Source organism: Pelophylax lessonae (assembly GCF_965119305.1).
Source record: "Pelophylax lessonae genome assembly, chromosome: 8".
NCBI classification, from domain to species: Eukaryota; Metazoa; Chordata; class Amphibia; order Anura; family Ranidae; genus Pelophylax; species Pelophylax lessonae.
In genome coordinates this window covers 195,147,644-195,161,859 of record NC_138775.1, presented here as the reverse complement: position 1 = coordinate 195,161,859, position 14,216 = coordinate 195,147,644, and the positions used below count along the sequence as shown (strand labels likewise).

Sequence of the window (14,216 nt, the reverse complement as noted above, 5' to 3'; positions counted from 1 at the left end):
GGGTGACCATTTAGATCCGCCAAAAAAACTGACAGGTGGATCTGAACGGTCCGCCTGTGTGAAAGGGGCCTTGGGAGCAAAGCTAAATTTTAGACAACGAAATCCTAATTAACAAGAATTCAGCTACAGGTGAGTCTAATCATTCATTAAACAGGTGTCCGGCAGACAATGGATTATAAAAGGGCGTTACTTCACAAAGAAACCCCTTTCCCATTTCAGGCTGTCAGCTATGGCAGCATCTGGAAGAGAAATGTCACAAGGCCTTAGAAATAATTTTTTTACACAAAAAAGATGAAGGCTACAAGAAGATCAGCAAGGCTTTACTTATCAGTCCCAATACTGTAGCAAAAGTGATACCAAAATTGAACAAAGATGGAACTGCAGCCATCTCACAGAGATGTCCAGGCCGTCCACAGAAGTTAACACCTTGACAGGAGGGTTTTCTGATCAGAAGGGTTGAAGAAAATTGCCATGCAAGTTCACTGCAATTAGCTAAAGAAGTAGAAAGCCAAACTGGGGTGATCATTTCCCGTGACAGCGTACACTGCAGAGCAATGGCATGCATTGATGTCGTACATGAAGGAAGCCTCTCCTAAAGCCCATGCACAAAAAAGCCCACATAGAATTCGCCTGGGCCCATGGTGAAAAAGAAGACGACGACTACTGGGACTTTGGAGTGAGGAGACCAATGATTTTGTGAACGGATGGCTTCAAAACTGTATGGCGTCGCAAGGGTGAGGAGTGCAAAGAAAAATGCATGGTGCCTTCTGTGGAGCTGCACGAGGGCTGCTGGTGTCAGGATCTGCATTTCATTGATAGTATCATGAATTCACAGATGTACTGCTCTATATTTAAAGAGAAGGTGCTGCCATCACTCTTGGTCATAGTACACTTTTCCAACATGACAATGATCCAAAACAAACATCTAAGGCCACTGTTGCATTTCTGAAGAGGAAAAGGGTGAAAGTGATTCAGTGGCCAAGTGTGTCTCCTGATCTGAACCCAATGGAACACCTATGGAGAATTCTGAAGAGACAAGTTGAGCATCAGTCTCTATCCAGCATCCAAGCTCCAAAAGAGGTTGTTCCTGAAGAATGGAAAAAGGTAGATGTTGCAATATGTCGCCAACTTGTTCATTCTATGCCTAGAGGACTTGGTGCTGTCCTTACAAATCATGGAGGTCATACAAAATATTAGATGTAGTAGTTTTTGTTGTGGAGTGCAGTTATTTTTGCAACAACTAATTTGAGTAAAACAAGATTTTGTAATCTAAGTTCTATTATTACCCTTCCTTTCATGTAATGGAGCCAAACAAATGTTCTATAAAAGTCAGTTTTGTCCAAATTTGGGAAATTGTTCTTGTGTTTTTGAGATATCTTCCTGCCCTCTGCTTCTTCAATCACAAATTCTGTGACAATATTATGTACATGTACAGGTCAGTCTACGGCTGTCACACTTGAGCTGGCTATACATAACAATTCATTTTTTTTTTTTTGTTTTTATACACTCAAATTTAAAAGGCACTCTTCTAAAGGGATCTACTTTTGTTAAGTTTTCCCGTTATCTAATATGTTATTTTATGTAACAGGTATATACATTTTTATCCTTAACTTGCTTTGAAAATAATGTGTTAAAATAGCATCCCCCATTTGACTTGCCAATCATTCCTTTTAAACACAAAATAGTGTCCCCATACCCAAAGTAAGTTAAGTATGTGAATATTAGAGATTAAATCTATTAAGTAATCAGGCAGAATGTTTTCTATCAGAAAATTATTTTTAGTCATTAAGAATGTCTTCTGAAAATGTATGTTAGGTTAAGAGTTTGGTATGGATTGTATAATAACAATATGGTTTCAGTGTTTCTGCAGTGATTTTTGCTACCGAGCATCTAAATACTATGAAACTCAAGTTCCCGAAACTCCAGTGTGGTCACGAGAAGGAGAGAGGTAATTGTGTGGTGTTTTGTGCAGGATCCTTAAGGCTCTGTTCACATCAATGCAGTTGCAACGGTTCCCATGTGTTTTGTGTGTTGCGTTTCGGGCAGCCAATTATTTTCAGTTGGCTGCCCTATGTGCAAGCTTCACACCAAAGAAGTGCAAGCAACTTCTTTTTTGCACCCATATTTGCAGGATGTGTTGGGGTGCCATTAACAATTAATAGCTCTGCCGCACGCATGCAAAAAGGATTCACGTTTTTGTGCATTGGGGCAACGCATGTGATTTTGCACACATTCATGCAGTGCAGAAATGTGAACCTAGTCTAAGAAATGTTTTGGTACTGGTGGCTATTTTTTCATACCCAGGCGACAGAAGGCAGCAGCATATCCAATGTAAATAATCTTAGTAAATGTGGTGAAATTTCACTTTGCAAAGAATACCCAGTAACCTGCTAGGAAAATTTTAAAAAAAACGGAATATTTGCTTGCACGTGTATGGGTGATAAAAGTCAGCAAATCTTCACCACATTCACTAAGCTCCTATGTTCTCTCTTCTCATTTGATAGACAGCTGTATTCAGTAAAACGGAACAGGCGGCTGATAAAAGAGCAGGGCAGAGAGAGGATTAGAATCCCCATTGCCTCTGCAGCTAAAGGGGGTAGAAGTTTGGGAATGGTAAAAGCACAGGGTTTTACAACCCCCACTCCCAAATAGCTAGTGTGAACGAGCCCTAAAATTCGTTTCTACAGAGAACTTCTGTAAGGGAATGATTACAGCACTTTAAGAAAACACCTCCTTCATCACCTCCCACTAATGCTGAGTAAGTAAATGGAATACATTTGTTATACATTTTGTTACCTATAACATTTTGATAAAAAAATAATGTTCTTTAGCAAAGAACATACAGTGAATCCAGAAAATATTCACAGCGTTTCACTTTTTCCACATTTTGTTATGCCTTGTTATTTAGCCTTATTCCAAAACGGATTACATTCATTATTTTTCTCAACATTCTACAAACAATACCCCATAATGACAACATGAAAGAAGTTTGTTTGAAATCTTTGCAATTTTATTTAAGAAAAAAAAACGAAATAATTACATGTACAGAAGTATTCACAGCATTTGCCATGACACTCAAAATTGAGATCAGGTGCATCCTGATTCCACTAATCATTTTTGAGGTGTTTCTACAACTTGATTGGAGTCCCCCCCTGTGGTAATCTCAGTTGATTGGACATGATTTGGAAAGGCACACACCCGTCTTTATAATGTCCCACAGTTAACAGGGCTTTTCAGAGCTAAAACCAAGCCATGAAGTCCAAGGAATTGTCTTCCTCCGAGACAGGATTGTATGGAGGCACAGATCTGGGGAAGGGTACAGAAAAATGTCTGCAGCATTGACGGTCCCAATGAGCATAGTGGCCTCCATCACCTGTAAATGGGAGAATTTTGACACCTCCAGGACTCTTGCTATAGTGGGCCGCCCTGCCAAACTAAGGGTTTGGGATAGAAGAACCTTAGTCAGGGAGATGTCCAAGAACCCAATGATCACTCTGACAGAGCTCCAGCATTTCTCTGTGGAGAGAGGAGAACCTTCCAGAAGAACAACCATCTCTGCAGTACTCCACCAATTAGGCCTGTATGGTAGAGTGGCCAGAAGGCAGCCATTCCTCAGTAAAATGACAGCCTGCCTGGAGTTTGCCAAAAGGCACTTGAAGGACTCTTAGACCATGAGAAACAAAATTCTCTGGTCTGATGAAATAAAGATTGAACTTTTTGGCCTGAAAATCAAGTGTCATGTTTAGAGGAAATCAGGCACCGCTCATCACCTGGGCAATACCATCCCTGCAGTGAAGCATGGCAGTGGCAGCATCATGCTGTGGGGATGTTTTTCAGTGGCAGGAACTGGGAGACTAGTCAGGATTGAGGGAAAGATGAATGCAGCAATGTACAGAGACATCCTTGACAAAAACCTGCTCCAGAGCCCTCTGGACCTCAGACTGGGGCGAAGGTTCATCTTCCAACAGGGCAACGAACCTAAGCACACAGCCAAGATGACAAAGGCTACAGGACAGCTCTGTGAATGTCCTTGAATGTCCCAGCCAGAGAACAGACTTGAACCCAATTGAATATCTCTGGAGAGATCTGAAAATGGCTGATGGAACTTAAGAGGTCCTACAAAGAAGAATGGAAGAAATTGCCCAAAAATAGGTGTGCCTAGCTTGTAGCATCATACTCAAAAAGACTTTTGGCTGTATTTGGTGCCAAAGGTGCTTCAACAAAGTATTGGACAAAGGCTGTGAATACTTATGTACATGTGATTTTTTTTCATTTATTTTTAATAAATTTGCAAAGATTTCAAACAAACTTCTTTCACATTGTCATTATGGGTATTGTTTGTGGAATTTTGAGGAAAATAATGAATTCATTTTTGAATAAAGCTGTAACAAAGCAAAATGTGGAAAAAGTGAGGCGGTGTGAATACTTTCCGGATTGACTGTACATTCTACATTAAAAATTATGCTGCCAAAATTGTGTGCTGTAAATTGCCTCCAGCATTGTTTCTGTTTCTTCTCCCAGTAGGCTGGCATTTTGCTAAAGCCCAGAGCCCCTGAGCAGCAGTAAACCCTTAGATCGGCGGAGCAGGATGAGACCACGCATTACTGGATTTAAACATTATAGGCACTTATTTTTAATGTTTTACATAGCTATACCTGCAAAAGGGGCTTTAATTACTAGGCTTCCCAAGAGAGATGAGATGACAATTGAAATACATCAAAAACTAAAATATTGAATTTGGGCAGACATAACTTTTTGAGGTTAACATAGTTGGTCTTATATTGTTGTTCACCTGTGCATCATCATGGCGTTTGCTATTCGATTACCTGAGAAATGAAAAATGTACATGAAATATGTGCTGATATCAAGGAATGTATTCACTAGCTAAAACCCACTGGCATGAATATAAGCATATTACCTCCCTTCGTCAAAGCTGTAAGTCAATAGCAGTTACTTGTGGCACATTGATATTTACATAGATCATCTCTTGGATTAGAGTGTTATAATCTTCTAAGAAATTCTACCTGAGACAAGGATTTTGAAGGAATGATTTATTTACTTATATACTAGAATTGAAATCTATAAGGCAAAGTGAGAACTATTTATTTTACAAAATGAAAAATCTCAACATTTTTAGGCTAGTTTTATCTAACCAGGTTGTAGGTACTCAATTCAACCACATGATGGTGCTAAAGGGTCATAATTGTCAATAGTGGTGATACTAGACTCCTCTACTAGACTGACGCTGGGCTATTCTTCTAACCTCCCAATTATTAATGTATACCCATGCAGGGTTTATTTGTTTAAACCTGGGAAAATGTAAAACCTCCACATTTACTAACATATTGTCTGCTTTCTTTTCCAGTCCACCAGTCATTAAACTGCTTAAGGAGGGGAAGAGGTATGTTCCCATACAAAACTTGCATTTATCTTGCCTTATTTTATTAATAGTTTATTAGTTAGACTGAACATTTTTTTTACACTAACTTTATGTAAAATATACTTTATGTATACTGTCAAAAAAAAAAAACAAGGAAGAGGTAAAGAAATAGGAATCACAAAGATTAACACAAAAGGCATGGATGGCAATAGATGGAGTATCCATTGCAGGAGTGCATATTTATAAAGTAATTCAAACAAAAGCCCTGAATTAGTCATTTGCGAAATATATTTATAAGGTCAGCAGAGCAGTTTTGCTTAAGTGTTTCAGCCATAACTGTTAGACCCCATTCACACTGCCGCGACCAGAAAGTCGCCTCATAAGGGGCGACTTGTTAGCGCGACTTTCAGCGCAACTTTGCGCGAATTCAGCGCGACTTGTATGATAGACTACTTTGTACGACTTTGTATTTAGCCAATCAGAATATGATGGTTCTGGGTCATGCTCAATCACACAAAAAAAAGTTCTTAAAAATTGTCGTTTTTGATAGAGAGCCAATTATTGAAAAAATTATTGAAAAAAAAAAAATGATTAAATTGGATTAAATGTCTGGGGGGTCTAAAAAGTGTACCTGTGAAGTTTCATCCCTGTAGCATGTCCAGAACCAGAAAAAAAAGATAATTTTCCCCATCCCTGTGCTACTAAAAATTCTAAATCTTTTTTTCTGGTTCTGGACCATTTTAATGGAAAGTCGGATCACAAGTCGCTTCAAATAAGATAAGGAGGCGACTCCCATTGAAGTCTATGGGACAAGTCGGATACAAGTCGCCTCAAAGTAGTACAGGACCCTTCAGTAGTTCCAATTAAGACGGCACTCATTGATTAACATTGCTTTTGCTATGTCAAGCGACTTGGGGCGTCTTGAGGGCACACAAGTCGCGGCAGTGTGAATGGACTCTTACTGCTGAAACATATTAGTAGGATTGCCTAATTCTGTAGTTTTTGAAGATGTTTGTACGATATACCAAAACAAATTTCAGATGACTTGTGCCATGTGCAGGGTTTTTTTCTTTAGGATTATTATATTGTACTTGGGTGAACAGATGCCTTGGACCTACTCCTGGTGATCCCTGTAAGCCTTGATGAGACACAGAGGTAGAGTGATAACACTCTGTTTTATTTTCTTTATAGTTAAAGAATTCACCTCAAGCCTATAAACCTCAATAGTCATGTGCTGCAAAATAAATTATACCTCCTTCCCCGATTTTGGAGCTAGCTAACACCACTAAAATATGAATATAACCTGAAAAAATGTGCAGCGCAGTTATATAATTCTGTATGGACCAAAAACTTTAAAGCTGGTACTTTGTTGCTAAACGTTGCTGTCATTAACCATCTCCCTACCATACATTTTATGGTTTAATACATTTTTATTATTTTTTTTTTCTTCCATGGATAGATCACAGATTGAAAATAAGTCATAGGTTAGTAAAGAATATAGTGCGCAAATATTCGTACAAAATACAAGAATAGTAAAGTGACTACATTGTATCAATGATGTTACTACCTAGCATCGGGTTGCTCTTCAATGAGCAAAATCAAAGTATAAGGAAATTACAGATGTGCGGTGGTTTAATAAACAAAGTCCCAATATATATAACAGTCTGACACTGGGGAACACGAAATAGAGGGGAGGGAAGAGGACTGTTGGGATAAAAAAGAAAAGGGAAAGAAGAGGGGGAAGAAGAAGGAAATACAGGAGAGCGGCAGTCCGGCCCAACCTACAAGCCTTTCTAGCTGGAAGAAAAATGTGAAACCCAAGGATATCAAACAGCTGAGTATTTTCACATTGTTGCAGTTACCCTAGCCTCCACCTTCTGATGTAACATACAGTAGTTTGCATGGTCTGACATTTAGTTTTGGCTATGAAGAGAGTAGGGGTCTTTTCACGCTCTGCCAATTATCTGTTTAGGAGCAGCAAGGACATAGATCATCAGCTTAATACAAAGAAGAGCATATTCTGCCTTGAGAGGGTTTGCCTGTCCCATCAGTGTAGTCAAAATTGAAAAGGCTGCTGATGAAAATTGCTGAACTATTGGGCAAGTCCACCATATATCAATAAAAGTTCCTAATTGTCCACAGCTGGGGAAACAGGGGGATAACCAGGAACAAATATAGCAAGGCACCAAAAACCATTGTAGTTAGTCTCTACTGCATGCACATAAGGAGAGCAAGATTTCTCTGTGTGCCATATATATGGGACCGATCAGCTGCTTCCTACTGATGAGTGCAAGTCAGAAGTTGAGATAGAAGTAGGGTGAAGTTGGTTTGAGAAGATGCTTTTGAGTGCAGAGGGGAGATTTGGGGTCTAATGGACCCCAGGTCTCTCAGCACAGAGTACCTGTCACTGCCCGTATGATTATTCATCCCTTGTGATAGCATTAAAAGAGGTGTATGGGTATTTTTCTACATTTTTTATTCATACTTGCCTAGGTAGATGCAGCATTGGTCTGATGCTGCATCTGTCCCCTGGCGCCACTTAAACTGAGAACCGACCGATAATACGCTGCCGTTCGCTCGGTTCTCACAGCTCGTGCGCAGAGAGCTGCTGAGGGGCTGAGCCGGGTGCTGGTCCAGGCATGTGGGCAGATCCCGACTCTGTGGTCCTGATGACGCGTTGCCTGGACCGACTCTGTGACGTCAGCAGACAGTGGACTTCAGCCCGCTCCCTGCTTAAAACTTGTCACAAGAGTGCAAAACGAACTGCAGTCCTGTGACCCACAGGATAAGTACAGCCAAACAAGCTTGCAGACTGTTTCAAATGATGAAAAGTGTAAATAAAAACAGGTCTGATCATAGCCTGTTTTGGTTTTATGATCAGAAAATGGTCCGTAAACCAATCTGCTGTTTTCTTTTTTTTTTATTTTCACATTTCGACAGACAAATATTGGCCAGCTGTACACTTTCAGGGCATATAGGGTAACTGCTGCTATTTCTAACAAGCAGCAAAGCAACCTATGATGTTTTCATTGCTCTCAGAGATTCTCCAACATACTATGCATTGTGCATTACAAAGGGTGTCTAGAAAAGATTTCTGAGAAGATACCTGACCACGCTTGTAGCTCTGAGAAAATGTGTCATGGTGTTCTACCACAAAGATAGGAACTGAGCCTTACATTACCTGGCTAAGGAGCCATTCCACAGTCTATGTGGTATAAAGGAGAAGTTTAAGGTATCGCCGAAGTACTTGTAATTAGTAGTGTGTGAGCAGTTGTTGTGTCACTGCTGAAATATTGACCATATGCACTTCCATATTACCACTTGCTAGAAGACTTAATAAAAATGGTTTAAGGTCTTTTGACACAAAATGTAGCATTTTCCTTTTGGATAGACTAGGGAGGAATAAAACCCCTTTGCAGGTAAATAGCCTATAATAGGCTACCTATAGCGCTTGCTAAAATTACAGTAAAATGTTGATAATAAATATAAAGTTGTATACATAAAATTCATACATAAATTTCATTAAGGTGACTATTGTGACAATATAGTGATATATACAAATTAATTCAGATTATAAAAAATCCCATAAAGTGACTGTAGAAAAAATATATATTATCAAGGAAAAGTCCAAAAAAAGTAAAAGGTTTTTCAGAGTTTTAAATTTCAATAAGTAAATAAATAGTGAGTCTCTTGTGCAAACAATGCTTATTCCCAGGTAATAGGTGCAAGTGCTCAGCGTAGTGATTTCTCAATCCGCTCTGTAGTACTCAGTGCAGCTTTTATTTCCACCGTGATAAAATGGTAAGATTGAATCACTTACCAAATAGCTTGGGTCATGTATGCCTTATGGCATCAAGACCAGCCAAGCTTAGATAGCCTTCCAGGCTATGGTGGAGTCTCCTCGTGGCTTGCTTTGGGTGGGTAGGATGGCGGGCTCCCCCTCTCTCTCCTTTCACCTTGGGCCAGATCAGAAGGAAGACAAAAAAAGAGCTCCGGATTGTGTAGTATTTTAAATATAAATTTTATTCCCCAATCTGGGAAATGTACTGATAGCGATACAAAGTATTAAACAACGGTGTAAGCCAAATAAAAGATATTTTGCCAATTAAAAAGGCAGTGAACGGCCGCTCGTGAGCGTGTGTGTCGATGCAAACCAAATGCAGAGTAGCGAGCGGGAAGACTTCCGGCTTGCGTTCCACCTGCGTCACACGTCGCGTACGCTGTGCGTTCCAAATATTACGCGTTTCGCCACATCCGGTGACGTCTTCGGAGACCCCTGACAGTTTTTCTCCCCCCTGGCCCATTTGAGCAATTTTGTTGTTATTTTCTATCCTATAAACAGAACAGGAAAGAATAAGGATAAGAGTAAATTTCTCCAAAGTGAGGAAAATCTTTTCTTTAGACAGTTCACAGGAATATTTTGGGTTTTCCCACACTTTCAGTTCCTTGAACAGTGGTCACCGGGGCTTTCCCAGAGGGTAAGCTGAGGCACCAACAGCAATAAAAACTTCACAAGGGCTCTAAACCCCTTACCATTGTAGCCAAAACTTAGAAAAAAATGACCTCCTTTGTGATTGTCCATAGTAGAAAATAAATTTGAAATTCCTCTAGGGGAATGGGATAATGTCATAACTGCCAAAGTAGATTTGCAGATAATGATTATAGATATGATTATTAGGGTAGATTTTAGACATGCTCTAAAGCATGGTACACATTATTCAGGTTTTTTTTTCTGTTCAACCCAGTGGGTTGAATAACAAAAAAAATAAAACTGTCAGCTCTGGTCTGGGCCACTCTAATGATCCAAAGTTAGTACAGCGATCTCCCCCGTTGAGATGTTGTGTTCTGACAGGGGGACCCCCCCCCCCGCCTGAACACTCCGATCAGCGCTCTTAGCCTTAGCCATTGGCTGAGTGCATTGAACGGGAACCGGTCAGCTGCTGATTTTCCAGCATGCGCGTTGTCGGACAGTCTGGCATACACTGTGCTTGAATGTGTAGCGTTTAGTGAGTTTACCTCCCATGGCATGTAAACACCCTCATCCGCTGCCTATTGCAGCTTAAGAGCGGGGGGGGGGGGGGGGCAATTGTCAGGCAGCACCCACAACTGCATGTCTAAATGAAGCCTTGGTGTCCCATATGATAAAATTATATGTTTAAGAAAAAAAAAAATCTATGGAAACTTTTTAAATGTGATTTTAGTGGTTCTGGCCATTTTTCAAAAGAATAGGTGTTTTTTGTGTGAGAGGAATACAAAGCTTACAATTAAAAGACATACTAAAATATTCCTCATTTTTGTAATGTAATTCATCAGCAAGTTCATCTGACAGCATGCAGGAAGACTACATTGTAACAACTGAAATAGCATTTGTTAGATTTTGAAGATGAATTCCAGGTATAGATATTTTTACTTCGTTACATTTGACCAATGTAACTATTTATATTAAACGTAGAGCCGATGTGTGCGGTCGCTATACCTTCCACACTGGATATCATCCGTTATTCCTATTTGCTACAGGAATGGTTTGGAATGGTCATCAGGTGTACATATTTTGAGCTTTATGCCTGCACTCCAATGCCCTCTTGTAAGTAGCCATTTGGAGGGGAGAGGGGTTTGCATTGTGTGTGATCTTAATAAAGTGTTACGGAATTACACTATTGTTGCCCCCACTTTGTTCGATTACATGATTTCTTGAACTGAGGAAAAGCTGGAGTAAGGAGCAGCCCAGCAGTGATCTATATACCCGCTGATTGGTGGACCTCATTGAAGGCTCTATATTCACCAGTTTCTGGTGAGTGTTTAATCTAAGGGGAGGAGCACCGGAGTGGGCTTGAATTTTGGGAGAGTAGACAGGACCCCTCACTCCCCTGCCCTGGTGGACGGATTGTGCCAGTTTATCACTGCATGGACTGTATACACACAAACAATATGAGTCTTTAAGGACATTGTTTTATACAATAGACCTGTGTATTGTAGCGCTGCTAGTGTTCAGTTTATTTTACTTGGTTTAATATCCTCAACATCTTTCCTAACATTTCTTTGTGTATAGCAGCTGCTTTGAGACTGTGCGTCTTTTATAATTTATTATTTGTTGCCACTTATCTTTCATTTGATTATTGTGCGCGGGGTGAGTTATTATATGAGACTGACTCTTTGGTCATACATTATTTAACTCTTGGTTTTGTAACTATTTATATATTATATCTGGCAAATCCCTGTGGAAGATGGAAATTGCTGCTGTAAACACTACTAATACAGTGATCTCCACTAGCTTCAGGATCCTGTGCTGAGTGACTGCCTTACTGCTTACTGAACACAGGAGGTTGCTTGCTTAGCTAGGCGCCTTTCAAAGAACACTTTGCATTTTCTCAATCATTGCAAAGTGTTGTCTGATTGGACAAGGTAGAAATTGTGATGTCCTCTCCCAGCCTCATTACCTCATCCATGAACACGAGGTCAGCACGGGCACCAATCAGATTTCATTGAGAAAATGCAAAGCATTCTGATTGGTGCCTGTGCTGAGCTAGCGACCTTGTGTTCATGATGCAGCAAGGCAGCCACTTGGAAGCTAGTAGAGATTCCTGTAGAAGTTGTGCCTTCTACATTGAGTTCCAGCTTCTTGGCCAGTTATGGTATATGCTGTTAAACTGGATCAAGCTAGACTAATATATACCTATAAAAAAATATCCATGCCTGGAATTCTTCTTTAAAAGAGAGGTATAGCCAAACATTTTTCAGCCATACTTTTTTGCGTCACAGGAGTGTACTTACGTTCTAGAGTCAACTAAAAGCGAGCTATTGCCTGCTATGAGCAGATGTAATAGAGCCACTCTAAGCCTTGAAAGGATCCCAACCATATTGTCGAGATTCACCCAGCTGCCTGATTGACAGCTGGCTCTGGTTCTCCGTGCACAGCTGAGAGCTGAAGCCAGCTGCGTCCACCCCCTCACTGGCCGAGTACTTCAGTAAACACTGGAGGGGCAGAGCAGAGAGCAGCGACTGACAGCCATTACTCTGTACTCCGAGCTAACTGAGGACTGAGCAATCAGCTGTCATGTGATTGCTCATTTCTCGGGCTTAGAGCTGGCAGGGGGACAGCTGCAGCATTACACCAATGCTGCTGCGTAGAGGTGAGTATGTATGTATCGCATACCTTGGTTGGGGGCCGAAGTGATGAGAGGGATTCTCCTTGCGGCTCTCTGCCCAACTCGAGTGTGGAGATGGGCACAGTGCACAAAGTAGCACGGGTGCCAGTAATCGGGTAACATAGGTCTCTGGACTGTAGTCGGCAGTAGTGCAGGCACACCAGGAGAGGACCAAGGATGGCGGTTCACAGTAAGGCATCTGGGCCTTGAAAGCTTGGTACAGAGACTGCGAGGGCAGGCGCAGGTACCCGCCAAGATCAGGGGCATTGTCAGATGGCAAACCAGGGTGAGCACGGATCGACAGCAAGGACATAGTCAGTATGGAGGCCCGAGTCGTGCACAAGGAACAAGAATAAGCGTGGTCAGGCCTAGTTTAGTACCAGGAAGACCACAAAGCAAGGCCAGGAGCAGGCTGGGTCAGCAACTAAAGATCAGACGACAAAAGCAAGAACACAGATCACGCTGAAGAACATCCAATGATTAACATGCATCAGGGCCTCCTGTAAAAAGGCAGCTTGGTGCCATTCCTGGGATTGGGGCCTGCACGCTGATGCATACGGATGCACCGATGTGTCAGAGCACGCTGGTTACTAGCCAAAATCTGTCTATGTGCTGGCACATGCACACAAGCATTAGCTGCTTAAATGTGAGCATTAGCTGCACAAGTATTAGTCTCCTGGCAGTATGTTCAGTTTTTCGTTTTCTTTTTTTAAACCCCAAACTTCTCCTTTTTATTGTAATTTCAATTAAATCAGATATGACATAAAACATTCTGGTGTAACATCCTGTGGTTAACATAAGTGATTTGGTCAGCTTGCTAATGTACTGCACTAGGGATTGAGCATACTCCAGGTTCTGTCAAGTCGCTGTGCTGTTTTTGCCTGCAAAGCCACTATAATTGGATAGGAGGCTTTTATGTTGTTGTTTCTATACAGAATTTATATAGCACTAACAGTTTGCACAGCACTTTACAACGTTCGGGCAAACATTACAGTTGCAATACAATGCAATACAATTCAATACAGGAGGAATCCGAGGGCCCTGCTTTTTAGAGCTTACAGTCTAGAATGTATTTCCCCTGCTTCTTCAGGACCACTGTAATAGCTAGTCATAGTTTATATAATGTATTGTGGTCTTCACACTTTTAAATAATATGTATTTTAATTCTTGATTTCAAACACAGACTCTAAAAAGGAAAATAAAGCAAAAGGTGCTGTTTTCCAAAAGAAGGACTGAAAGGTGCACTTCCCTGTAAAGGCTTAAGGTTTTTTACCTATAATGCATTCTATGCATTAGGGTAAAAAAGCCTTCTGTGCCCGGGATCCCCTGCAGCCCCCTTCCCCTTATATTTACTTGATCCCCATTGCGATCAAGCATTGTGCATGAGAGCAGCGGCTCTCCTGGCTATGTCACAGGGCAGATTGATACCAGTGGGAGCCATTGCTTCCCGCTGCTGTCAATCAAACTTTGTGACAAGGAAGTGGGGGCAGGGCCATGCCTCGCTGTCTGTGTCTATGGACGCAGGCAGCAGGACTCACGAGCGAACCCCCACAAGTGCCGCCATAGGAAGAAGATTCCTATATTGGCACTGGATGAAGAGGAGGAGCCAGGAGAGCCGGGGGGATACAAGAAGAGGAGGATCTTGGCTGCTCTGTGCAAAACCATTGTACAGACCAGTAAAGTATGATATC

At 41.1% G+C, this 14,216-nt stretch overlaps 1 protein-coding gene across 1 annotated transcript in view; it reads left to right on the top strand.

Moving 5' to 3' along the window:
• Positions 1-14,216, top strand: part of RPAP2 (RNA polymerase II associated protein 2) — a 133,300-nt gene that overhangs the window by 17,056 nt on the left and 102,028 nt on the right. Inside the window, exons 6-7 of the mRNA XM_082266134.1 lie at positions 1,860-1,948; positions 5,366-5,401. Of these exons, the coding sequence (XP_082122260.1) occupies positions 1,860-1,948; positions 5,366-5,401 (125 nt within the window). The remainder of the gene's footprint in view (positions 1-1,859; positions 1,949-5,365; positions 5,402-14,216) is intronic.